The following is a 27,431-nucleotide window of genomic DNA, read 5'->3' as shown; positions in this document are numbered from 1 at the left end:
CGATGGGATGGAAAAATGTTCTCTGCCTGCGAAGGGCAACGAGCCACGCAAATTTATAATTACAGACGTTTTCGAAAAGACTGGAGGACAAGCGATAACTTCACTTCAGCCGACGAATCATATTTGGCTCTTCAAATATTTTGAGTCCTGAAAGGGAGATACTGACATTGATAATCGCTTAATAACGTCAGAGTCTGACTTAATTGTTCTACTCTGTTAATGTGTAATTACGTGTGCATCACGTGTCGATTGACGTAGGCAGATCACTCGAAACTCCTGGAGTTTGATAAACTGTGTGAATCGGATTAATACGTTTCAGTGGAAAAAAAAAAAGAGTCTCAGTCTCCGTAGTCCCACCAGAATGAGCATCAAAGCATTCAGCAGTATTTACTCAATTAAAACCTCAGTCCTTTCTCTTCGAAATTACTATTTGTCCGTCCATTGCTATGCTAGCATGGGCTCGCTTCGAGAGTGGCCCCTGGAATGAAGGAAGTGTCCTCCTGCCAAGGACTTGTCCGAAGAACCAAACACTTTACCTACGCCCACTTCAGATCAGCTGCCTAACCTAACCTAACCTAACCTAAACTAACCTAACCTAAACTAACCTAACCTAAACTAACCTAACCTAACCTAACCTCAGGCATGAAAACGACACGCCTGTATTGGCGCGCGTGTAGCGAGGGATCGATTACAGAAAGACCACAAATATTTTGTAATATGAATATTTTCTCTAAAGTTTGCATCTGAAGGGAATCCCACATACGGTATGCTGCGTGTATTGAATTATTTATAACAAACTAAGCTGTCCTCTTAATGTCTGATTCTGACAAACAAATGAAAAAGCGCATAATAAACACGCAATTAACATTCAGAGGCCACAATAATGTTTTAGTAGCAGTGATGGTGGAAAGTATAATACTTACGTTTGACTGCAGAGCGATCCAATTCTAATTCGTGAATTAGACGTCAACATCTTCGTGAAAGCCTCTCGAGCGAGCACCTGGACGTATTCAGAGTCCCCAGATGCAAAGAACGCCGTGTGGAAACTGTAAACCTGCAGTGTTCTCAGTTTTGTTTCCTTAGCCCCGTGCATTTTGCAGTATTAAACCTGTAAGAAAGAAAATAAGCACTACAGATTTCGTAGACTCGTTAAGTTGTCTGTCGTATTTAACCTCAATTATCTGTAAAAACAGCCTGTAGTATGAAGAGATCATGCACGACATGAAACCTCAACTACTCGCGCCGGTCACCCGGGATGAATATTTATGAGTTGAACTAATATAAAAGCCCCGTTGAAATTCAACGGCGATCTTAATTCTTCTTCTGATTCCCTTTTGTTTCTTTATTGCATTGAAGAAGATTATAAATTTGTCGATGTTAGCTTTCAGGCAGCAAATCGAGGCAGAATGTTCCTCCAAATTCGACACGGCGTTACAACCGAGACCACAGTCGGCATCTTTTCCGGCGTGAGAACCTCAAAGGTCACGCGTATTTATCCTTTTCTCTTCCTTTCACAGGATACGTTTCACTAAAAACCCTGTGTTTTATTTGTTAACAATCCTTCAAACGTCTTTATTTAAGCTCTCATCTGCACTGCGTAACCTAATTATTCCCTGCAATATTTTTCTTTTTATAGCGGACCTTACTCCTGGATATTATGAGCCGGGATAGCTCAGTCAGTATAGTGACTAGCTACGGGCTGGACGACCGGGGTTCGATCCCCGACGGGGGCAGAGGATTTTTCCTCTAGCCTCTGCGTCCAGACCGGCTCTGGGGCCCACCCAGCCTCCTCTACAATGAGTACCGGGGGTCCTTTCCCGGGGGTAAAGCCGGCCGGGGCGTGATGCCGACCACTCACCCCCATCTAGTGCCGAGGTTAAGAATTAGTAGGAGCTATACCTCCACTCCCCACAAACGCCTACATGGCGTATAATGGGACAAACTTTACTTTTTTTTACTCCTGCATATTTCTTTTCGCACTTTATAATTATATTTAAATAATTTACTTTTTAAAAGCACCACCCACAAATTCCTTCTTTGTACAAACTGGACAGTTTTTGGCAGAGTAGCCCACCGCATCTAGTCAACCGAATTTCGTATTGCAATAGTTATCACCTTGTTTACTTTGCTTACTTTCACTCTGTATTGTCATATGGATTAATTAATTAGAATAATGGCCGGTGTCAAAAGCAGGGTATCTTGTAGAAAATTATTTCGTAAATTTAATATACTTCCACTTGCAAGTGAATTTATACTCTGCTTGCTATCATTTGTGGTGGAAAACATGGATAAATTTAAAAGAAATACAGATGTACATAATTTAAATACAAGACGTAAACATGATCTATATGTGCCAAATGCTAACTTTACTAAATATCAGAAAAGAGTATACTATACAGGTATCAAATTATTTAATAATCTTCCAGCAACAATTAAAAGTCTAAATTATGATATAAAGGTATTCAAGCCTGCATTGAAAGATTACCTCTTTACTCACTCCTTCTATTCTGTAGATGACTTCATCTTTGCTGAAAATGTTTAAGCTTTATATCCATAATCTACGTATATGTAAAGCAAGTTTTGTATTTATATTTAAAATTCTGAGGTTTATGTAAAATGTTTTGTAAAATTATTTTTCATGCTTGTATTGCAGAATCTGAAATTTATGTACATTGATATGTGAAATACGTTCTTGTACTTGTGTTGAAAGTTCTGAAGTGTATGTATATTGTATGAAATGACATGTTCTACATCCTTTGGTTGAGTCCTAAGAAGGATCTATGGAATGTAAATAAACTCTACTCTACTTTACGGTGAATCTGTTGCCAGGGGCCTGGTGTGTGCGATGAACAGAAAAAAAATCGTTTGAATTTTTTGTTTCAACCGGTTTCTTAAGAAAAACACCTGGCTGTTAAATGCTGCTCAACCAGAAATTTCGAATTTCGTCCACGGACAATGTGGTTGTATTGTACCAGTGAGATTCACTCTGGTGGCAGTTATTTTAACAAAGAAGTTGGTATAGTTATAGTCACATCTCCTAGGTGGCAGTTCATTCACGAAAGACTTTCAAATAAAGATAGTTCACTTCACGGAATTTATTGCCCCACTCCCGATTATACGTGACTGCTACTGTGGTTTGTGAACTCTTTTATCTTAGAAGTACTAAGTTGCGATCAAAATGGCAGAAGTGGAATGGCCGTGGCAGTATTCGTTTCCGCCGTTCTTTACGTAAGACTTTTGTTTTTATGTGATAACTTATGCTTTCGAGGAGGCATAAAACATGTAAATCATGTTTACATCACTGACACTTTGAATTACCGGTTTCGAATTTAAATGTATACAAAATGCTATGGAATGAATTTTATGAAATTCATTTTCAACCATTTTCCTTCTATTTTATTGTTTAGAATCCAGGTTCATAATGAGACTAGAACGAAACAGATTGCAGCTTGGAGGAGCCTGATTCTAGATTACCACAAAATTACGAAACATTGCATTTTAGACACAAGAGAGGCACAAAGAACAGCTCTGTTCAACAACACAGCAATTGACAGTATCCTTTTTTTATCTTATTTATAGTTCTTAACGAATTCAAACAAATTAAATACACATTTCATTCTCATGGCTTGCTGTAGCCATGAATGGATATATTAGTCTGTATGAACAGTTCAGGCCAACAATTGATGCCATGATTGAAGAAGTTAGTGTCGAAATAAGTAGGTTTGCTAACCAAACATTTGGTGCAAATTGGTTATGAAACAATGCACCACAGTTTCAAAACTCCATTACAGTACAGAAATTACCAGTGAAAATGTAAGTGGAAGTCTATTCCACATTGTTTATATTTCACATATTTGTATAAACAATGTATCTTGGGTTATAACAGTTGTCATTTGATTTAATACAGATGGCACACTTCAAACTAAGCCATGGTAGCTTAGAAAAGTCATGGGCTGATTGACATGAATTGAATTCCCAGCAGGGAAACTGGAATTTTTCTTATTCACTGCCACAGCCAGCATAACTTTGGGCCCCCTTCATCAACATTTTAAGCCAAAGATAAAATCTGTATCTTTAACTACACTACACTGTTTACATACTTGCATATTAATATGCATTACATGGGTCAAAGTTAGAATAACTACAAAGTGGAGAATGTCATAAAAATAATATGATTCAAAATGCTATAAAAATTTCATCTAAAACAAAGGTTTGAAACATAGTGTACAGATGTTTGCTAAATCCACACATATACAGTAGATAGGTTCATTTATATAAATTCAAAAAACCTTTAACAAGATTATGAGTTGTTATTAAACATTTGGAATTCATCAGCAGAGTAAAAGATGTGTGTATTTAAGTACTGTTTTAATGCTACTTTAAATTGTGCCTTTTTGTTCATAATACTTCATACTTGGTCATAGACTTAAATATTTTGGTGTCAGAATATTATGCACTTTTTTGAAAATATGAAATGTTGGCAATTGGCCTATAAAGATAGACCCTTTTCCTTGTGCTAACATTTTGTGTTGCTGAATTTGTCAGAAAATATTCTTGATTATTTATGATAAAGTTCATTGATGGAAATATATACTCACGTGGAAGAGGTAAAATCTCTAGTGTAGTCTAGTTAGAAAATTATTCTCTTTTGTAATGTAAATATAACATTACTGTTTGGTGAATAACTGTGAAATATATTTCCATATTTCAGTATGGAATGAAAGTGGGCAAAACAGGTTTTGAGAGTTCATTGTTGTTGATATGAAACATCAATGTAACTGCATCCAATAATGCTCTTCTTAACTTATGAATCATTTGATCAATATGATTCCTGTAAGATTTGAGGTTTTCACAGCGGTGAGTATGAAGATTTCTGTCTTCTGGGTTGTTGCGCTGTGCAGTCTGGTCGATGTTAACCAATGTTTCAGAGGTCATACTGCCTCCATCATCATGGCGATGAATATGTTGGTTAACATCGACCAGACTACACAGCGAAACAACCCATCGAGGATTGAACCCTGGTCATCCAGTCCATAGTCTGTCACTATACTGTCTGAGCTACCCCGGCTCCTCAAGTGTAAACAAAGGACTACAAAAAGACAGGACTACTGTGAAAGCATTTTAAAATAATTGTATAAAACTGTCTGAATCAGTATTTAGAACATCTTACGATGAACATTTGAGTGTACTTTAGGTTAGAAAAATCCAATATACCCCTGCATATTTTAGTTGAAACTTAGGGTAGGATATAAGAAGTAGGATTTTTAGAAGATAAATGAGGTGAGTTGTATTTTGAGTGATAATATAAAATGTGATGTGTAGGTTAAGTCTGTAAGTAACTGTAAATACACTTAAAATTCTACAAGTACACATGATAGTGCCTTTTTAAAGTTTTTACCAGATTTCTGTGTCATACTGTTATACTGTAACAGGTTACATTATATTAGGTTACCAGATAATGTGCCAGTGTTACTAGAAATCAGAACAGATTTTGCTTGATTTACCTGAACTGTTGCTCAGGAAAATTGCCACTAGAAGGGATTGTGACAATCCTGGAGGATTTAGCTCGGACAGGCAATGCACAGCCCCTGGATAAGCAAAAACATAGGTAAGCTCAAAACACTTTGTCAGTGTGATTGTCATATAGTTGTGATAACTTGGCATGCATGTCTCTAATTGGCGTGTCTGCAGCATTGCCTTTTTCTCTAAAATGAAAAGAATTCTTTATATTTCAATTTAGCACCAAGAATTCAAATTGCATTGAACTTGAAGCTGCTTCTTGGAACTGTTGTAACACACCACTACATTCTAATAAATGACTCAAAGTAAAGTGACATTGACATGCTACACATTTTTTGTAACAAAAAAATACAGTAACTTGTATTCCTTGTGAAGTATGGCACCCTTGGATCTGGTGTTTTCAGAATAAAATTTATTTTGTGCTTGATGTTCACATCATTATGATAGTACTACATTGTGAAACAGTATATTTTTCATTTATATTGTTGTCATGGCTTATCAGCAGAGATGTGAAATTCCTTTTTATGACAGAATATGAAATTTATGAAGGCATTATTATTCATAAGAAAATGTTATTAGAATGTATTTTGGATTGAATTACTCATCTACCAGGACTGTAGTAACTGATACTGAATGTTAAATATCCATCTATTAAGGACTTTTCTGCTGTAGAAAGGTTGAATGTATGCAGTGGCAGTCAGGAAAAGTGTAAAATATTCTGGGAATGAAATGCTTAGGGTTAAATGAATAATTCTTAAGCCATCAGCCATGTCAGGTGGTTGAAAGGTGAAAACACCAACATTTCTAGAACCAACTTTTTCCTTCTCCTCAGGGTACTGAAGTGGTTGGAGATCCATTCCACGCCCAAGCCCCATATTCAAGGCTGCATGTTAGCCAATAGGGACTGGTAAGCAGAGTCAAGTGTTTGCTCTGTTTAGCCCAACTTTCTAATTGGGTAGCATGTTTTTCACCGGGTACCAGGCCCGACTCAGTGTGAAACCCTGTCTCTGTTGAAATTACAATGTTCAGTTGAATTTCAATTCTTTCCTTCACGAAGCAGTCCAATGGATCTCCAACCGCTTCAGTACCCTGAGGACGAGAAGAAAGATGGTGGTTCTTGAAACATTGGTGTTTTCGCCTTTCAACCACCTGACATGGCTGATATCCTAAGAACAATTCATTATACTTGGTTGCCTTGAGAGATTCATGAGTATTTTCGACTGTAAGATTTGAAAATACTGGTGGAACCAGAACAGAAAGTACATATGTGAAAGGGACTTAATTCTAAGATGTGCAATTTGTTTCTTTTGATTGAAAACTGTAAGTTAGAAATTTACTGTGATTTTCTCCTAAGTCCATACAAGGTTTAAGCCAGATGTCAAGCTGGTTATCACATTATCCTTAACCAAGGGTTTTAGGCGCAAACTCTGTGGCAGGGAAATGCTTAAAGTAATTTCAGGTAATCAATCTTCACTTGTGGTCAGAACCTACTTTCATATTCATAATTGGAACAGAAAATTGCTTTCAGGCTGGTCAGTATAATGAAATCCAAGGAGTTTTGAGGGTTGTGGCACATAAAATTATGGAAAATGATGTAGTATGGATTTAAGATAACTGTCTTCTGGGATGTTGTGCCACGTAGTGTGGTAGGTTTGAAGGGTGCTCACTGCTTCCAAAGGCAACATCCCAGAAGAAGATAATATTCATTCTTGATGTCATGAGAACCAGAAATCTAACCAGGTATGAAGTTTTCACAAGGGAAGGGGTGCACATGAACATTGACACTGAATGTTTAATTTTACAGGATTCTGTGCATTAAAAGTGACAATGGAGACATGTTCTGCGAATGATACAATATTGTTTAACAGGTGGCAGATATATTGGCACACCTTGGAGGAATGGGCAGATCTGGTATATAGCTGGGTACAGAGGTGTGGGATGATGAATACTGTCTGCACACTGTATGAGATCACAGATGGGGACAACTCAGCAGATGAAGGTCTGTTGCCTGTTGATCGTTTTACTTTATTTCACTTGAGACTGTTAGACCTATCATTGTTCACTTATTTTTATACAGGTGAGTGCTATATATCTTAAGTGAAACATAATTAGTATTTAATTAAGCCCTTACCGACTAACAGATATTCAGAAAATGTTATGTTTGGTGTATCGCACTACATTCCAGGAATCCAACCGTTTCTAAAAATAATAAAATTTTTCGTGTTTTGAAATCTTTTGAGTTGTTTAAATTATTTGTGATTCTTTGCAGAATTCCATGGCTTGGACACGGAAATTATGGTTAAAATACTACAGACACTGGAAGTAAGCAAGAAAGCCGAACTGTTCGACGATAATCAAGGCGTAAAGTTCTTTTAATAAGGGTATACGTGTGCATTTATACCACAGACTATTATATTGCGCTGTGTTTACTGTATTCGTTCATTTGTTTTTGAATTCGCTGATGTCGATAGGTGGCGTTGTAATTTTGGGTAACGTTTTGTCGGCGTAGGTAAAGGAAGGTTGTCTTTTAAATATCACTTATTGCTCGGCGTATATTACTTTCACTTATCATCAGCAATAGCAAGAAGAATTGAAGTGCCCAGTGGTGGTTTGTAGCTTTCTGAGAAAGATTCATTGTGCCATTAGAGGTGAGTGAAAAGCGTCTCGTGCTTGATGGCACGTAAATAAGCGGAGGCCGGCGTGACTGCGTTCAAATAGAGGCCAGTCAATATTTTCAAGGACAGTCTGTGCAAGGACGTTATTGTATTTTACTAGAGTAGGTGATTAATATTGCTATTAATGTATATAGGGAGGTCACATTTGGAGTAATAGAGCATGAATGCCACTGCTTATTGAATCCATATTTAGGTTAAACCTTCGAAGCTGAAGCCATCTAAGTAACGAAAACCAGGGATTTTCAACCTACCGGTTGGATGCAACCTATCGTTGTGGTTTGTGTGACACGTACGTTATTTAATGTCTAGCGTGTCAGTCTGTATGATTAAACATGTTTCCCCAATATCAGTAGACACGTTTTATTAATATTGGTATTTGGTAGTAACTTGTTACTATCTTATGTAGGCTGCAGATTAACGAACTTCAAAACATCTAGAATGCGTTTTACTGACAAACATCGGAAGAGATGTATGGTTCATTCCACATCAAGTAAACGCAGAAAATACAAGTACAAACGAACACCCTCAGAATTGATTTTGCCAAATTTTACCGCTGTATGGCCACAACATGTTTTAGAACATACTTCCAAAGTTGTAAAAAAAAAACTTTTTTGGGCGGGGGGCACAAGTTGTAGGAAAAGTTATGACCTAATTGAGACACCTCATTTTAAGCTATATTTGACTTTTGACCTTATATTCCTTAATATATGGTTTTAATTATATATATATATATATATGTGTGTGTGTGTGTGTGTGTGTGTGATTTTTATGTAAAACATCTGCAAATCTTAAGTTGGGGCTGTGGTGTGATTACATTCTGTGAAGCACATTATTGTTAAGAGTCACTTCAGTTGTATTCATGAGACGTCTTCAAGCAACATGTTTATTTTAAATTCTTTGCATTCTATCATGTAGATTAATATAAATTAATTGTATATATATTGAGAAATATTGCATTTATATAGTAAGATGCATTTTGTAAACAAGGTGATAAGGAATTAGGCCAAAACACATTTTCTCTAGATAAGGTGTATGAGAAGTGTAAGGTTCTTTTGTTGTGGCATAAAGCAGTACAATTTTCAGGAATACTTTATTAGGACTACAAACTCACATGATTATGGAGTGAATCAATTTATAATAGCATGTTAATTTGTAAAAATTGCCGTGAGTTTCTGTAGATTGTTGCCATTTGTAACCAGAGGGCCATAAGCAAGTGTGAATTTGGCCCTTGCTTTGGAAAAATTTTAGAACTTCTGATTAGGTGTTGTCCCTATCTCAAAGAATACACAATGGATCTCCATCACAGACATCAGCTAGGTAATGCTGTTTAGGAAAACAGTTGCTATTTGTTTTGAGAATCATGAGAAACTAATAAATACACTCTGTAGGCAAAATGCAGAATTATTGATTGTTAAAGCTGGCTGGATTTGTAGTTACTACCAGGCTTTGTTGGGCCAACTCTGTGCACGAGTTCTATCAACAATGTAAGTTATTAGTTTGTAGAATTTCAGTACTGTAAAGAAATGGCATGTGCATTATATTGAAGAGCATTTTGAGCAAGAGCCAAATTATGGCAGGTTCCCTTTTGATGTGGGAAACGTTGAAAGGAAGAATTTACACACACACACACACACACACAATGCAGTGATAGCTTTATCAGCTGTGATGCTTTTCCTGAACCAGATGATCCTAATCAGGTTATATTCAGTATGAATATTTTGTAATTTATGTTAATTTGGTCATGGCTGATGTGGTATTCTGTTCAAATAGTGAAGAATATATTACTCATTTCATTAACTATGATCAGCCTTATGTTATGTCTTATGCACGATTTAAATTTCCTTTTCCCATGCAATAATGGTTAATGGAAGGAGAGATTATTTAAAATGTTAAACCAACTTTGTGATTGATTGTATGGAGTAAAATTAAAAAAGAAAACTCATAGATGACCTAGATGCAACTACTGTCATTGCCAGGGCATTCTGTACCAAATCAAACAAAGTTTAATTCTAAAGTGAACTTTCGTGGCAACTGAAGTTGATGAAAGACTCCCACCTGATGCGACTTGTAACCCGGGAGTCTTTCATCAAAATTTAATTATCATCCACGCCATCATTATTTTTTGTGATTTTTATATTACAGGTGGATATCCATGAAGGGAAATTTTACCCACAGTTTCAGGTTTTTATTATTACTAAATCTGTAGATACTAATGAAATTAAGCAGTTTTAGGACATGGCTACAAATTGTGTAAAACATTGTTATCCTGAGAACTGTGTTCACTGCAGATACACATTTAAACATTTTTTTAATTCAGTGAAATTTTACATGTGTTTATGCTCTTCCTAATTTGTTTCTGTTGTAATATATATATATATATATATATTTATTTGCAATCTTGCATTCTTAATATTTTCACTTTCTAAGTCTTTACACCTAAGGATGGCGATGGTGGCTAAAACATATAGTACGTTATGCATTTTACTGTTTTCATAATATATTAATGTTGTGGTAACACATGCTTATATATTGCATAATTCATGATGAAAAGTGCTGTTATTGTTTAAATAATCTGCAACAGAATGCTTTCCTGTAATGTAGACAAACCACTTTTTAACCCCAGAATTTTCATATAAATGGGCGAAAGAAAATCTCACTTGAATTAAATTTTGTAAATAACGCAGAAAGAAATGAAGGCACGTGTTCTGAGACCGACAGATAGGCTACAGTATCCTAAAACTCACTGTGGTGTATGGGGCCACCATAAGTTTGTGCCCATTAACACTCCAGAGATTAAGATTAAGATAAAGAAAATATGGGTGCCAAAGTGTCACAGGATTAACTTATTTTACAGACAGGCTGGTTGTGTCCCAGTAAGTATGTTGCTGCTGACTGGTATATTGTTTGTTTCACTGCACTTCATGAGGAATGTCATATTGTTGCAAAATTTATGGAGAGAAAAGGATATTTTGGAATGTTCATGGTCACAAAGAGAAGATATATGACATTTGCCTTGTTCATATTTGTCTGTTGTGCTAGCACCATCATTATATGGAGGGAATGGACGGCAGTATAGACTTCATCTTGTTATTACAGACGTAATTCACAAAAAGAAGGAAGTTTAACTGTATGTATAATGGTTGTTAATTTCAAATTGTTCTGAAGCATGTATCATGTATTATTGTCTATTATGAGGAAATGTTTTTTGCCTGCACATTAAAAGTTTTTAATCACTCCAGTGAAATTCCATCGTCTTTAAATTTTTATCTGATAATGCAATCCTTTGTGTTTGTTGGGTAAGTTTCACCTTCCTAAATTTATTCCCACATTGGTTTTTTGATTAAAAAAATGGTATAAGAGTCATAAGTTTCAAACTATTACAGGTATCTGTGTAAACATTCCACCAGTCTATTTATTCCCTGAGAAGAAGCATGGCTGAATACCAGATTATGTATTTGTTAAATGACCTCCAGCACAGTAATCCCCTAAACATTTTCTTTCTTCTTGGAATATATGGTGCCATTCAGATGTGGTGCTATGAGATGGTATCTTCTCCATAAACCTGATGCATCATTTCCTATCTTTCTGAAGCAGATCTGCATAAGTGTCTGCAGATTTTGGTGTTTGCATGATTCCCAACTTTGACATCTTTCACTTTCAGAAATCATGATTAACTGATAGTGTGCGCCTCCAGTGAACACAGAAGTGGAACACTTACTGAATGTTTAACAAGCTGTTATTTGTTTATACGGTGCAGATTGAAAGTTGCAGACTGACAGCAGCTTTTATTGAGTGTCACAGTGTGTGGCTGCTCAAGAACTTTTTGAGTGCTGTGTACATCTATAGACACATAACGTTACATATATGGATCTCTAACTATATGTGATTTTCAGGACCTTTATGTCTGATATACATTTGCTTAATGTATTTGAAATGAATGAAAGTGCACAGAAATTAGAGTGTGCATAACACATTTCAAAATGTAAACATTTATGAGCTGTGTTAGCCGAGTCAGTGATTACCCGTGAACTAGACTGGTTTAATTCCCAGAAGCAGAGAGGATTTTCTTTCACTGTCACATCCTGACCACATCTCACGGCCCATCAAACCTGTCCAATGGCTTATAATCAGGCAGTAAAGTGGATGTGGAGCTGACACTGAAGACAAGAAAGTGTGTAACTTAACCTTGACTCCTCCATATGTCACTGTGGTGAATTGTCTTCTTTCTTTCTATGGCACAACAGCCCAAAGTCGAGCCTTGGCCTCCTCCCATGTGGGAGGTTTCTTTGTCTTTGAAGCATGCATTTATGAGTGTATGCTGCTGAATTTTGCTTACGAAACATCTTGTATCATGCTCATAAGGTTCTTTTACAAGCCGTAAATCTACAACGTGGGACCGCCGGCTTTACTTCCCCTCCGAAGGAAGTTGTGCTGCAGATTTTTATCGCCCTTAAAAATCCATCTACCTCAGCCGAGCTTGAACCCGTGAACCTTGGGTCCAGTGGTGAGCACACTAACCACTAGCCCACTGAGGGCAACATGGGTGTATTGTCTAATCACATGAATGACTTTAACTTTTATTGTTTTAAATATTTGGTTTGAAAGGAGATAATTTTGGTCAAATGAGTACATTGTTAATTAAATTTTCTCTGATAACAAAGCTACTGTATGTACACCACACCAATTACTTCATTTTCTGTTTCACATTTTCAGTAGGGCAGTTTACCACTGCAGAATGTTATAGGTCCCAGCGAAGAGAGTGAACCGAGTGGAAGGTTTTTAAACTGGATGACTGCCAAATTTGCCCACCCCAATGGCTGGCCATGACAGAGTGTCAGTCTGTATGTTTCTGTCCATGTACTGTTTTTTCTGTCTTTTGTCATTCCACTGATGCTCATCTTCATGCACCCCTGATTAGCTGGTTATCAAACCACTTCAGATGGAGTGTCAGTTGCTTGAATTCGGGAAAAGAATCATAGTTCATTTTGGTGTTTGGCACTGTTGGCAGAGTGCAACACATCACTAAGTACTGTGGTTTCTAGGTGTTGAAGCTGTTGTTATTATTGCTCATTGTATTATGTTCTGTGTTGAAGATATTAGCAGTAAAATGAGATATTAATGGTTTCAGACTTAACTGCTTATTTAAGTTTCTCTTTGCAGATTTAATTGGAGGTATCAGAAAACATGCAGAACATGTTTTTCAACATAATAAAGTTTCCTACTAGGTTCAGAATGATTGAATGTATGTTCTGTTTTAATAACTGCACTGTCTTCCTGAGCATTCTGCCTCAACCATTTTACACCCATACTTGTGACTACTATGGAAGGGGCAGCAGGGGGCTCAGTCATAAACAAAGGGAGAAGTTTTCTGGTAAATTATGGACTGTGTATCTCTCTTTTTTTTAATCACCAGAAATTTTTTAAGTGAGTCAGACAAAGGTCTCTGCAGGCAGAATTTCCTGTAACTTAATCTGTCTTTTACAAATTGGTGGGCTGAAAATCTTGTCCTGATGCTTAGAATCTCAATGGTATCTTAAATGATGGCTATCAATCCATTGATACAGCAATAGCCCAGTGTAATAGGTTTGGTAAATTTGTATCAGGTTTTCTGAACGCATTTCTACAATTTTTGTTGTATGCTATTTTGTAATGTAAATGCCAAAAGAGAGGAGTGTAATTCAAAATGTGAAGGTGTGAGGACTGGGAAGAAGACTGATACAGCTAACCGACGATCTGAAACAAGGAAAGAAGATGAAGTTTCAGGAATTAAGACGAGAAGCTGAGAATAGGGTAAACTGGAGAGCTCTTTTTGGGCAGAGCAATGGACCTGTCGTCAGACAGAACACTGAATAATAATAATAATAATAATAACCCTACAGCAAAGGCCTTATGAACTATGCTTAAGATTCTGTCTTACAAATTAATGCATAAAGTGGATTTGTTTGTGTTTATGTGTACTAGCAAAACTACTTTGTGCCACTCTAGCATTCCTTTACTGTCACTATTTTTAAAGTAGAGAAACTTCCTTCATTTTCTCAAATTGTAAATTTTCTGTTATGTATGCAAAGTAACACTGTGGTAACATATCATTCAGGTTTAACACTTATTCAAAGCCTACCATTGAACATTATCAAATCCAGTTACACCCTTCACAACCTTTCTTCTTAAGAATCATCTTGGTATAGCCCTGTATGTGTAGTTCTTGGTGCCACTATTCTAAACATATGCCCTTCTAGATCACATTATCTTGACATTGCTAAGTGACCTGTATTAGTTTCTGAATTCTCGCTTTATCCTTTCATGAATACTTTATTCTAAAACTCCCACTAATTGTGATCTTTAAGGTTGTTTGACAGTGTAGTCTTGTGAGTGTATACCAGCGTTTTGGAGGCACTTGATGTCTCTCCGTCTTCAGAGTTTAAGCGTTTTGGCTAGGATGATGGTGGCCTATGCTGGAGCAGATGGCACCAAGTTCAGTATTTGAACATGTGGAAATACTTCTTGCAGCCTCATACTGTGATATATTTTAATATTTTTAGAGGGTGGATACTACTGAAATTATCTGTCTGATAGGAGTGGCATGTGAAGTTTTTAATTAACACAATTTTCAACGCACACTATAATGTGAGACACTGAGAAGTAATAATCTAGAAAACAAACATGGCTTCAGATTCTCTGAGTTACAATGGAATGTTGTTATTAAAAGAAAGTTTTGTTGACACTTTTACTCTATAGTACAAAATAGTGTCTCCATCTGAATATTTAATTACTTTTTGTAGTTTGTCACTATAATATGCATTTAAGCATTCAACAAATGTAGGGTGCAGTTAATTTGATGATGAAAATTGGACTCAATTAGCTGTTTATATTCATACAGAAAGAATGGGTAAAACCTGATTAATATCTTTTAAACTAATTACTGTAGACAATACTGTAAAGACAAATATTCACGGGGCTGGGGATAATAATTTGCTAGATTACTGAGGTAAAGTAGGTAATCACTGTTTCCTCCTATAATCCTTCCAGTCATGATTTAGTGTTGCACTGTTTCTGATTCAATTGCTTTGTTGTCATTAAGTAAAAACATGGTATGTTCTTGATTGATTTTGTATGTCTGGTGACAGATACACACAATATGGTGCAGCATGGTCCCCGGTCTCTTGTTTTGTGCGGGCCATCAGGTTCAGGGAAGTCAACATTACTGCAACGTCTGTTTGCCGAGTTTCCACATAAGTTTGGCTTCTCAGTTTCACACACAACAAGAAATCCCAGACCAGGAGAGGTTAATGGAAAACACTACCACTTCATTACCAAGGAAGCAATGAGAGAGGCCATTGCACATGGTGAATTCATTGAATCAGCAGAGTTCTGTAAAAACTTGTATGGTACGAGGTATGTAATACAAGTGGAAAGTTACATTTGTCCTGAGATTATGTTTTCTTGGTTGCATAGGGCTTACCGGCACTTTCACTCCTACATGAAGCACATGCATATCATGTAGCTCCTACCCCAAGACCTGTTGACACACGTGTGTCATCATAGCCTCAGTGGCTTATGTGTCTGAAGTGGTTGAAACTTCCTGCCACTACAGTGGCACTCAGATTGAGGTTTAAGTTTTGCGTGCATGGATTTGGTTTTCACCTCATGGCTTATCTAAGTATAGAAGTTGTGGGAAGTAAAATTGACAGTTCATTTTTTGATCCTTCATGACAGAACCTATCACGGTGTGCCCAGAAGTTGCTGTGACTGTATTTAACATTTAAAGATAATCTTTATTCCAGTGCAAGGCATAATGAAACTTCATCAGTTCGTGACTACTTCTGTTAGACTGAAATTACTGTTGCTAACAATGGGAAATAATATATTATTTTTGATTAGGTACCTGCTGTTCTAATTGGTGACACATATGTGTCAACTATCATAGAATATGAATGATCATTTACCAGTGAAATTAACACACATGAATGGTTTCAGTTATCGTGTTAGGTAGGCAGCAGTGAAAGTATGAATTACTGTTACTGAAAAATTTCCTTCACTACCAGTTATTACCTGAAGTAGCAGTGGTTGGAGATGTGTTTGCATTTCACTATTTAGCTACATTAACCATAGTAGGTGACTAAATGGTCAGTAACTGGTTAGGTACTGAAGTGACTTGAGTTGCTGTCTGGTGAGGTAACTGATGATTAAGTCACTATTTATATTTTTCTGCCTAGCCACAATAGATGGCTATGTAGCTGGTAACCAGTATTACATGAGTTAATCATCAAATGTAACTATATTTATTGATGTTTTGTTTTTAACCTAACATGTTTTGACCTACATTGGCTTCATCAGGAGTATCACTTTGTTACACATTTTTTACAAACTGGATTTGCTTTTCAAGGGTGTATGATAACATAAAAGTGATGATGCATAACTAATGCTGAACAGCATATAAATAATTTTAATCAAAATATTAATATTATCAATAAGAAAATCATAGCACTTTATTAGAATTCATTGCATCTATAAAAGAATTTAAAATATCATCAGAATGTACAACTTGAAAATACCTTTACTAGAGGTGATGGGCTGTGCATTGAATCACTGATGTTTTTGTAGTTATGTGAAGAGATGGATGCTAGCCATGCACATTTTTAACTTGTTGTCAAGAGGGAAAGTTTTGAAAATAGTTGAGTTATGCCACAAAGTTGAACTATTTTAAAGTTTGGGACAATTGGAACTGCTGTCCTACCATCCTTCTGGCCATCATTTCTTATATGTGCAAAACTTGAGCTTATGTACTAATGGTGGATTACTTTAGTTGGCAGTTTGCATAACACACTGATCTGTGCTGTGTTCACAAATTGTGCATACAAACCAATTGTTGCAATACTAATCTCCCACTTCAAAGGGCCAAAAATTAACTTTTCTTGTGCTTTGTTTAATATTCATCATGTAGAAAGGTACTTTATATAAACATTGTAGATTTTAATGGCACCCGCATTTTGTCATGCAAATTGTGGGTTGTATTGGACTGCTATGAAACTAGAATTAAATTCTCTTGACAAATTTTGCTGTAGACCCCCAGCGTCAAACAATTCAAATTCATCAAGAATTTGAGATAGGACATGCAAATGTGCTGACTTACATAATTCTTTAACATGCAAGTGGACTTACTGACATGATCACATTACATTTAAATGGACTGATTTATATGACCCCATAATGTGCAGTTAATCTGAGTTTCATATTCAGTAATATTCAAATGGACTGACATTTTTATAACACACAAGAGATTGACATTATGAATACATAACAATTTAATACTTTCTCACAATTCAGGAAGTGCTTTTCCTGCCCTTCTGTCCATTTTCAATAATATGGTTTGTGTTTATTTGGCTTGCAGTAAGGCAGCAGTGCAGGCTGTGATGTCTGAAGGAAAAGTCTGTGTCCTTGATATAGACGTACAAGGAGTAAAGCAAGTGAAACAGACAGACTTGAACCCACATTATATTTTTGTTATGCCTCCTTCCATTGAGGAACTGGAGTGCAGGCTGAGGGATCGTGGAACAGAGACAGAAGAGAGCCTTCAGAAACGATTGGATGCTGCCAGAGAAGAGATTGAGTTTGGTGAGTACTGCCTTCAGGTTGTCCTCACTTTCCTCCCCATTACTGTTTTATTTTGTGATATAACATTGATCTGATTTGTACACTAATATTAAACCATATAATACAAAATGAAACTATCTACGTTTATGAAAGAACAAATGAGACATTTTATGTTATGTTAGGTTAGGTTAAGGTCACACCAGTGTCATCAATCCTCTGCTTAGTAGAGGCATTTGAAATTTCAAGTTCTTAATAAGGATATGCAATTTCTTTCCGAACCATAGTTCTGGAAGAGGCGAGTGTCATTTCAATGTTAGGCCATGGTTAAGTCAAGATCATGCCAAAGTCACATCCACGTCAGACCAATCTTCTGCCAGCTAGATACATTTGAAAATTCAAGGTCATAAAAATGACATGAGATTTCTTGGCCAGCTGTAAGTATGAGAGAGAAAAAAATCATGTCAATATTAGGCCATCGTTGGGTCAGGGTCATGTGAAGGCCACATCCGTGTCATGCTAACCCACTGCATGTTAGAGGCATTTGAAATTTTAAGGTTCGGTGATAGCAAGACACTGAAACATCATTCTGTATGAGTAACATTTCTTGATAATGAAAGTCAGTGTGAGTCAACATGTATATAGTGTTCAGGATTTATATCATCATGTTATGAGCTGGGTTTCTTCCTTGTGGACATCAACATGATAACTTGTACTGATAATCTCTCTGTTGTCTTGTTAAATAAACGTTACAAGCCATGAATACTGACTGCAGTTGTTTACAGGAGTAACTAACAGCTTTCTGTTGATCCCTTTAAATACATTTTTCATAATGGTGGACTCCATTTAGGAAAACTGTGTGTGGAAAAATCAAGGATATGTGTGTTGTATTAACCAACCATCCAGTCAACCTCATGGAGCAGAGTCCTTGGGAAACTGGTAGTAGCTGAGCTAGTCAAGAAATGTTTTACCTGTTGTGAAAATTTGAAGAGGAAACAGTAGCGGTGTTTATTTTGAGTTTTTAATAGCAGTGAAAATATGAATTGTGTTTTATTCTTGTAGGTGGTTACCCACAATCCAGTGATAGTGTGTTCTAGCCATATTCTCTTACAGTGCTTTCATTATGGTGAGATACATTGGATGGTTGTCTTGTTTTATGATGCAGGGAATGCACCAGGGAACTTTGATCTTGTAGTGGAGAACAACTCGCTGGATAAAGCCTATGCTAGCCTGCGAGAATTTGTTGCGAGGGAAGTGGTGAAGGACAAGGTTGATGGTGAGTCCCCTTCTGCATCATGGGCCAGGCCTACTGTGCATCGTGGTATGGGGTCCTTCATATACCAAGCCATGAGCTGGCTTGGCAGGGGGAGAATACAATAAATGGAAGTGCTGGTACATTATCCATTTCTTAACCCTTTCTCTGATAAAAGCACTACGTATCAGTAATTTCTAACCTTTCCAGTCCTGCAGATCAGGAAAATTTGTACCCAACAAGGGACATTTACTTAATTTGCATAATTAGTTTGCGGAAATTAGGAGCACCATAGCGATGGCAGTTGGGATGTCCAGCAGCAAGTTGTCAAGAGACTGGTAGCAATGTGAGTGTATTTCTTTGAGACAAAATGCAGGACATAGGTAAGGGATTTTGTTAACCGTCTTGTAGATTTAAGTTCTGGAGCCTTCACTGCAACTAAATGTGGTATATGTGAGATTTCACATTCTCGTGGAAGCAGGTGTGAAGACGGTTGTCTTCTGGTTTGTTGTGCTGTGTAGTCTGGTAACGTTTACTGACCCATTGCCCTGATGATAGAGGCTGCAAGCACCTCTGAAACGCTGATAAACGTTTACTAGACTATGTGGCCCAAGGACCCAGAATACACCCATTTTCAACTATGGTATATGAAAATATCTTCTTAGTCTGAAACATCGTAGTAAAATTATCAGTTCAGTTTAATTTTTTGTTGATGACGTGTGAAAATGTAGTTCTTGTGATTCAAACAGAAATCTGAGCAGTTTTAATCTCATAACTTGATTTGTGAATATAAACATATAATGTTTGGTATTTGCGACTTCACAGCTGAAATCGGAAAGGTTTTCTATGAAATGTACAAGTTCAGGAATTTGTTTCCTTTTCTATGAAGTGTTACCATGAAACAGTTGTGTTAGTAGCATAGAAAGGGTAAAGGACATGGTTCAAATGTATCTTTATATTGATTTTCAATGGTGTTATTTCCTTGTGCTTATTTATTACTCTGAGAAGAGCTAATTATGTCAATATTCTAAGCATACTAAAAACAGCTTGGCTTGTGATTAATATGTCTTTCGATACTTAGCTTGTTCATAATACAGAAAACATTCAGTCAGAATGTGCAGTTTATTGCCAAGTATGTGTATTTGTGAAATGTAACGTAGTAGGCATTTTTATACTATTTTTTTTTACTTTTATATTAGTCCCAGGATGTTTATTTGAACTTATGATGCTATCTAATGTTTCAAAAACTTTATTGCAGTAAAATCAAGTTATAACAAGCTTCTGTGGACTGACAAACTATAATCATTACAACAAGCCTTATTATAATGAATGACAATAAAAAAAAAATTAACTTGCGAGTTATTGTTTTTATGAGGATGAATGCATTTTTCCTGAATGTGACACATCACCTCTTTATAGTGATACTAGCAAATATAACACAATTGTTGATAATATCCTATTACAAAATAAGCTAGAATGAAGGAACATTTCCACTTTTATATAAATTATGATGCATTTTTTGTTCAGGCACACATGCACAAAGTATTTTGATGACATTTTTTATGTACATACACACACTTTTTATTACATTCCATGGGTCCAAAAGTTAGTGTGATAACAATAGGAAGTGGAATAAATTATGGTAATATAATGTGTTATGAAATTCCGCATATTATAAAGATAGGTTCACCTAATTAGTGATGTTACAAATACATCCACCCATTACATACTGTATTCAGATTATATTATATAAAGACAAGGAAACCTTTAGGTACTTTAGAAAAATTAAATAATAGTAAACCGATAAAGAGGAACACAGAAGTTTTACTATAGAAGCTAGTAGAAAGGTAGGGCTAGAAGTAAATCAGAAACAACTAAGTACATGTTAGTATCTCGTCAGCAGACAGGTGGGCATAATCATGTTAGGGTGGCTAATAAATCCTTTGAAAGTGTTGCAAAGATCAAATATTTAGTTTTCCATCTTCTGGGTTGTAGCGCTGTGTAGTCTGGTCGATGTTAACCAACATTTCAGAGGTTATACTGCCTCCGTCATCAGGCAGTATGACCTCTGAAACGTTGGTTAACATCGACCAGACTACACAGCACAACAACCCAGAAGACGGAAATCTTCATACTCACCGCTGTGAAAACCTCAAATCTTACATCAAATATTTAGGAACAACAATAACAGATCAAAATTATATTCATGAGGAAGTTAGGAGACTAAATTGTCAGTTCAAAATATTTTGTCTTCCCATCTGATTTCTAAGAACCTGAAGATTGAAACATACAAAATAATTTTTCCCGTTGTTTTGTATGGGTGCAAAACATGGTCTCTCAATCTGAGGGAGGAACACAGATTGCAGGTGTTTAAGAATAGGGTGTTGAGGAGGATATTTTGGTGTAGGAGAGTTGAGGATTGGGCATGGAGAAGGCTGCATAATGATGAGCTTTAACATTGCACTCTTCTCCCAGTATTGTGAGGGTGATTAAGTCAAGAAGAATGAGATGGGTGGGACATGTGGTACGCACGGATGGGGCGAGAGGTGTGCACCAGGTATTGGTCAGGAAGCCTGAGGGGAAGAGACCGCTGGGGAGACCTAGATGTAGATGGGAGGATAATCTCAGGCTGGGTCTATGGGAGATAGGAGTTGACAGACTGGATTTTGTTGGTTCAGGACAGGGACAGGTGGAGTCATGAACCTTTGGGTTTCCTAAGCCATATAGTTAGTTAGTTACTTAATTAGTAAAATTGGCCTGTACTTTGTCATACTAAATGTGTTACCTTTGTTGTGCAGTGACATTTTAAGATGGTCCTGAAAAATTCCTGTGTAAAGTGGTATAGTGAGTGATTACAGATGTAGGCTCGTGGATGAAACCTTAACAAGATTTCAACATTGTACTTCTAATTCATCATAACGTGAAGAGTATTTTATTTGAGGGAATATGTTATATTTATTTGTCTTGGTTTCAGCGGTTGGAATAATGTTATTACTGGGAAATTTTACAGGAAGTGCATCTTTTTTATAAATGAAATAGCATATTCTCTCCCCACTTCATTTAAATTTAAGCTTTCGGTAATTATTATAAAAAAGTCGTGGGAGGCGTTTGCAACTGTTTCTGGACCGTTTACTGTTTTATTGTTTGTAAGAAGAGATGGCATCTGTTTGGTTAAAAGTATTGTTACTTTCACCCTCTTTTTATTATGTTCCATGTTGATTTTATTTTATTTATTATCTAATTTTGCTATAAGTCTACTGTAATGCTGCTTTTTAGCCTCTTCTATAACATTATTCAGATTTTATAATACTTCATACAATAATTCTATGATTGTTGGGTAATTATTATTCCTCTTCTTGGTGTATAGACTCCTTGTACATTTGCAAGATATTTTTATTCCTTGTGTAATTCAGTTATTCTTTATTTTGCCTATACTTTTATATTTAATTGGAAAACTAGTTTCAAAAATATTTAGAAATGTTTACAAAAAATTAGTCAAACTTATTGCTGGTGCCATTGTCTTTGTCAACAGACTTTGTAGAAGAGGCTGAAACTACATGATTGTGTCATTATTTACTGTTCTTGTTCTCTGATTCAAAGGTATTAAATTATGTGCTGCAGCAATATTATTAATTATAAGTTACTGGGCCTCATTGTCTGATAGGCCGTTTATTATTCTAGAAGTAGAAGATGAAATAAATCTGACACCATCCACAAAAATATCATTTGCTGTACTGGAGTCATTTTGAATTCTTGTTGCAAAATTTGTAGTCTGTGTCAAAGATATATGTGGTTAGTGATGAGTTCACCCCTCTCCCCCTTCTCGATTGAGATGGTCTGTATTGTCACAGATTAAGAATTTAGATTTTGGATTGTAGAGATACTCTAATGCAGCATACCCTTAAAAATTGATGAAAATCTCCTGAGGGAGCTCTGTAGAAGCTTAGTATAATTAAATTGGATATTTTCTGTTTATAGTTGAACTGCACAGATTTCCAAAGTCTGTTCTTAACAGTGATGTGAGATATTAATTTTGTTGAGACATTGGTCTTTCTTAACAAAACTATACGTCTCTCCTCTGTATGTTTTGTCTGCAGAAACTGAACCTAATAGGTAACCATCCAAAGTGAGGTGCAGCAAATTCTATTGTTCCATGTGATGTTTGCTTAGACACAGTATGCGGGGATTTATGCTGCCTCTTTCAAAAGAATGTATTAATTTGTTACTTTTGTTCTATAGTCCCTTGATATTCTGATGAAAGATATTTAATGGGTTTAGTGAATTTTAAAACCAAGGTAATTGCAATAAATATATTTTAAGCACTTCTGCGCTTTCGATTTTAAGGTGGGGGATACCCAGGAGCCGAAGATTTGTTTGCCAGTTTATGTTACCATGCCCACTGATTGTGGATTTGCGTGCCCATCACTTTGCTCACTGTCTGATATACTGCTTTTGTAATAATATTCTAGAATATAATGAGTTTCATTTTCACCATCATTAGATTCTACTTCTGAAAAAAATTTTGTTCACACAATTCAAAACTTTGTTCCACAGACAATCTGAATGTTATGAAGAGATAAATTCCCAGTGCATGTGAAGTTTAATCTGTAACCACTTTTACTTCTGATTGCACTGACTGTGATGATTGTTTTCATAATATTTACACTTCAAGACCTACAGTCATGGATCCCATAATGTGCACACCTGAAGAACAGTCAGGGTTTTGAGACCACAAGTGCCCTGATAACAGTGTTAACTGCCTACTTTTGCAAATTATTCTCAAATATTTGACACAAGATAAATTATATTATTTTATGGGTTTCATGTAATTTACGTAGATTTTGCACCATGACTGCTCCATATTGTCAGAATTCTAGATTTCCACAGATATTGATGTGCGTGATTCCTGATGCAGGGGGGTGCAGTGACTAAAGTGAACCTCAGAGTGCAACAACGAGTGCTGAGATGTCACGCCACCCCTACCTTGATGTTGGTGCCGTCATTCCACCTCTGCATGAAAGACGACAGCTCCCACCAACACCACTAACACTGTGTTGTGTCCTCGTTGTGCTTAACCTAACCTGGTTGGTATGTATCCCTGTGTTATCAGACATAGTTCCTAGGAACTGGGGGCATAAGCCCATGTTTTGATTTATGTACACCAGAGGTGAAGTCAGTATTTAATGCCATATTTTCCCTTCATTCTGTATGGCCATTTTACACAACGGTATGACAACCATTTAATGTTGACATTTCTTCATTTAAGGTTAAACGTCAGTGGTGTCCCCATTAAAGTTTTTTTTTTTTTAAGTTTAGTGTTTTTCCCCAAAGGAACTCTAATTGGGAATGTTATATGTACAAGAAGATCATTTGATGAAAGCAAGTGACTGCCAGCAGTGTGTGTGTGCTGAGACTGTAGAGTGATTTCACTTCTCCTAGTCAGTCATCTGGTTGCATTCAGGAATGACTGACACTGTTCACTATACATTGCATTATTTCAGACTGTACAGTGATCACTGATGAGTCATGGAAAGGCTGTGTGTGGTGTGTACAGTAGACCACATAGATCAGTCAAAATTGCATTTTGTCGTTTGTTCAACTTTTGATTACGGTGCCTATGTAAGGCATGAAGAGACTCAGAAGAAACTGCAACATGTAAGAAGCGGAAAGGGAATGGGATAAGAATTTAAAGATGTAGCAGTGGTAATCCAGAAATCATTTCAATGAGAGACGACATTGTCACTGTGGTACATTGATCCATACAGATGTATGTTGTTAGGATGTTCTTATGCCCATTTTGCTTTCATGAAAACTGGTCTGTGTGTATGCATGCATATGAGTGTGCATGTGTATGTATACCTGCATTCCCTGTATTTGACGCCAGTGTGCTGTAGCGATGAGCTTGACCTTCAACAAGCAGACGTATTGTAGCGATGGCCTCTGAGCATGGGCATATGAAAATGTCAATAGAAATATTATTAATGGTTACTATTTATGTTTAGGAGGACAGTGTTTAAATTATTTTTTTTATCATTACACATAAATAAAGGGAATAAGTTTATTTCTTACAAAAGACACGTACTGAAGCATATTCATGGGAATGAATTCTAGATGTTCATGATATAAAGGGATGGATTGAAAGTTACTTTCATGTATGTATTTAGTCATATCTTCATTTAGATTTGGACAGTCAACATGGCAACAAAAGTATGTGGTAGTCAGTATGCAGTAGTAGCTGCCCTCAGAGAACCACACAGCTGTTTAGAAATTTTACTACCATTGTGGGAATGGTGCATCGTGCAGTTTCAATCAATAATTTTTCTGCTTTCAAAAAGGCCTTTCTCTAGCAACAATTCATTGGGAATTTGTTGCCATGTGTGGTCTGAATGCAGTGATGTTGCAGATAGTCACTGATGCCATAGTTCTCGCTGTTCTTGCAAAGTGTCTCAATATGCAGGGTGATGATGTGGAAAAGTGACTTCAGTGGACAGCAATACTAAATGTGTAATATATTGGGTTGATATTAGATCTGTGTGCAATAAGTTCGTGAAAGTATCTTTCCGATATGCTCTCGTATTTAATGTGGTTTCATGAGTCTTCATTTGTAATAATTCATTACGTCCTTTTACATTTTATTAATTCCATTATATGTCTAGGTGTTTAATTGGTCAATTTTTATTTGGTGTGAAACTTAAACTTGAAATGGAGTCACTCAGAGTACACTAGCAGACATTTATGTCTTGTCTGTGATAAGAAGAAGCTTTGTGTTCCCAAAGTAAAATATTCAGTATCCATATAATTGCATTTGTTCTGAGCGAACTGGGATGCCAGGTGCAAGAATAGTGTTGCTCCATTTCATCGGTAGCTTCAGATGTTAATGGTAACAATAGAGTTGTATATATGTCAAGAAGCTTGATGTAATAAATGTTTCAAAAGAATGGTTCTTAGCCTCTCTTTGCATGACAAAAACTCTCTTGTGTTCAGGCTGCATTATTGCAGCAAGATGTTCATTTTATGAATACTCACATGAGTAGCTTAGATAGTTATTAGACCCAGTTTCATCAAGACATGCAAATGATGCTGGAGCTGTCTGGGGAGAGGTGTCTGGCTGTGTGGTTACGTCATCACTGAGATCCTCGCGTATGTTTGCACGGGCAGGGTATCTGTCAGGCTGGGTATTGCCAGTGCCACTTTTTCATGCAGAAATATGTTAGGTCTTCATGTAAAGTACCCATCATGTTGCATAATTCTAACAAAAATTAAACTGTTGAGATATTTATATAATACCATACAGCATTTCTGAAACTTTGTTTTGAATGTGCCTAATACCATTTTAGATCAATTTTAAAGGGCACTGACAATGGTATATTACAATCAGGGTCATTAAATTCTTGGACTGTGTCCATCGTGTGTGTTTTTGAAATGAACACTATGTTTTGGATGCTGGATCTACTTCCATCCTCAGGTTAACCTGAGGGAGAGGTGCTAACCTCAATCACTGGTCCAGTGATTGGCGTTACTTCAAGAATAAGTAATTTTTAATTATGTAAACTACAGCTGGGGTTGTGCAACTAGTTCTTGAACTTAATGAGAATTTGGTTCAGTTGAGACAGATTTTAAACTTGCTATGTGATACTATTAATTTTTTGCCTGGAAAATAAATTGAGGATGGTGTGGGAGGGGAAAAACCATGTGGCTACTATGTGATCCTAACGAATGTACCAGGATTGTTACACTACATTTTTGAACTTGCTCTACCCAGTTCCTTTGCTCACAGGATTGAACTGGTCGTCATATGCCCTACACTATGAATGCAGCAATAATGGGCATACAGAGCAGACATCTGGGGTGTTACTGCATAAAGTCTGCACAAGCTTCCAAACTCACTATTCATAATTAAACTGCAATTTTTCATTTGGTGCTGCATAATCCTTGCAGTTGCCAAAGCATCATTAAATAAACCAAACATCAAACTTATTTGCCGTCACATGACTGCTTTGCAGCAATAAGATCTTTCTTTTACTTTCTGTCTTCCCTGCAGATGATTATGCTTCTTTGCGCTTATGCTTCAACATAAATGGGCTTTGCTGACCAATATCCAATGTGTCTGTTTCCAGCACACTGAATCTGTTGTTCAGTTGAACTTGAAGTGCATCATCAACAGAGAACCTGTGGCACGTAGGTTTTGAATTCTTTGGTTTAATCCAAGTTTCTGACTTTCTCTGCTCCCTGTTACTACTTCTATTTCCATTCTCAGTCTACAAATCTCTTTCTTAGCTGCCTTTAATTCCTGCTTCAGGTGCCTGATTCTCCCCTTTTGATGCTTTGCATTCGAGTCATTCCATGTCAAATCAAAACGGGTCACAACTCAACCCCCTCAGAAGGGAATGGCTTTT

The 27,431-nt window shown here is 36.5% G+C and overlaps 2 protein-coding genes and 1 long non-coding RNA gene across 9 annotated transcripts in view; 2 read left to right on the top strand and 1 right to left on the bottom strand.

The window, feature by feature from the left end:
• The window catches only part of LOC110839575 (uncharacterized), a 31,909-nt gene extending 26,324 nt beyond the window's left edge, over positions 1 to 5,585 (bottom strand). For 2 of the 3 annotated variants that reach the window (XR_002546536.2, XR_002546534.2), the window contains exons 1-2: positions 5,505 to 5,585; positions 924 to 1,108 (exon numbers count right to left, since the gene is read on the bottom strand). This is a non-coding gene — a long non-coding RNA (uncharacterized LOC110839575). Of the gene's footprint in view, positions 1 to 15; positions 148 to 923; positions 1,109 to 5,504 lie in introns of those variants that run through there. The other variant, XR_002546535.2, reaches the window with a different exon arrangement.
• On the top strand, positions 3,085 to 11,439 carry Vps25 (vacuolar protein sorting 25). The gene is made up of 5 exons (XM_022083921.2): positions 3,085 to 3,228; positions 3,408 to 3,553; positions 5,521 to 5,608; positions 7,389 to 7,519; positions 7,790 to 11,439. The coding sequence occupies exons 1-5, from the start codon at positions 3,179 to 3,181 to the stop codon at positions 7,894 to 7,896; spliced, it is 522 nt and encodes a 173-aa protein (XP_021939613.1). The 5' UTR covers positions 3,085 to 3,178; the 3' UTR covers positions 7,897 to 11,439.
• Positions 8,029 to 25,973, top strand: LOC110839571 (guanylate kinase). Of its 5 annotated transcripts, XR_002546532.2 has the most exons (7): positions 8,030 to 8,168; positions 13,356 to 13,566; positions 15,320 to 15,587; positions 17,584 to 17,807; positions 18,949 to 19,059; positions 23,923 to 24,123; positions 24,302 to 25,973. XR_002546532.2 is itself a non-coding variant. In XM_022083916.2 (6 exons), exons 2-6 carry the CDS (start codon positions 13,380 to 13,382, stop codon positions 23,965 to 23,967), a joined length of 807 nt encoding a protein of 268 aa, XP_021939608.2. In that variant the 5' UTR covers positions 8,030 to 8,168; positions 13,356 to 13,379; the 3' UTR covers positions 23,968 to 25,973. The 5 variants fall into 5 exon arrangements, 4 of the variants coding, with proteins under 4 accessions (XP_021939609.1, XP_021939608.2, XP_021939607.2 ...); XM_022083916.2 differs by having other exon boundaries at positions 23,951 to 25,973; XM_022083915.2 differs by having other exon boundaries at positions 23,923 to 25,973.
• Positions 25,974 to 27,431: the final 1,458 nt, after the last annotated feature.

The sequence above is a fragment of the Zootermopsis nevadensis genome, unplaced genomic scaffold (assembly GCF_977971745.1).
Source record: "Zootermopsis nevadensis isolate Lab colony 2312 unplaced genomic scaffold, Znev_1.0 Znev_ptg000003l, whole genome shotgun sequence".
Taxonomy (NCBI): domain Eukaryota; kingdom Metazoa; phylum Arthropoda; class Insecta; order Blattodea; family Termopsidae; genus Zootermopsis; species Zootermopsis nevadensis.
This window is presented reverse-complemented; position numbering and strand designations above follow the sequence as displayed.

Coding starts and splice junctions, on each gene's coding strand:
- Vps25 (XM_022083921.2), top strand. CDS start 3,179: ATGGCAGAAGTGGAATGGCCGTGGCAGTATTCGTTTCCGCCGTTCTTT. Junction 3,229..3,407: donor TCGTTTCCGCCGTTCTTTAC/GTAAGACTTTTG, acceptor TTTATTGTTTAG/AATCCAGGTTCATAATGAGA. Junction 3,554..5,520: donor CAACAACACAGCAATTGACA/GTATCCTTTTTT, acceptor ACTGTTGCTCAG/GAAAATTGCCACTAGAAGGG.
- LOC110839571 (XM_022083914.2), top strand. CDS start 13,380: ATGCAGAACATGTTTTTCAACATAATAAAGTTTCCTACTAGGTTCAGA. Junction 13,567..15,319: donor ACAAAGGGAGAAGTTTTCTG/GTAAATTATGGA, acceptor GTCTGGTGACAG/ATACACACAATATGGTGCAG. Junction 17,808..18,948: donor CAGAGAAGAGATTGAGTTTG/GTGAGTACTGCC, acceptor TTTATGATGCAG/GGAATGCACCAGGGAACTTT.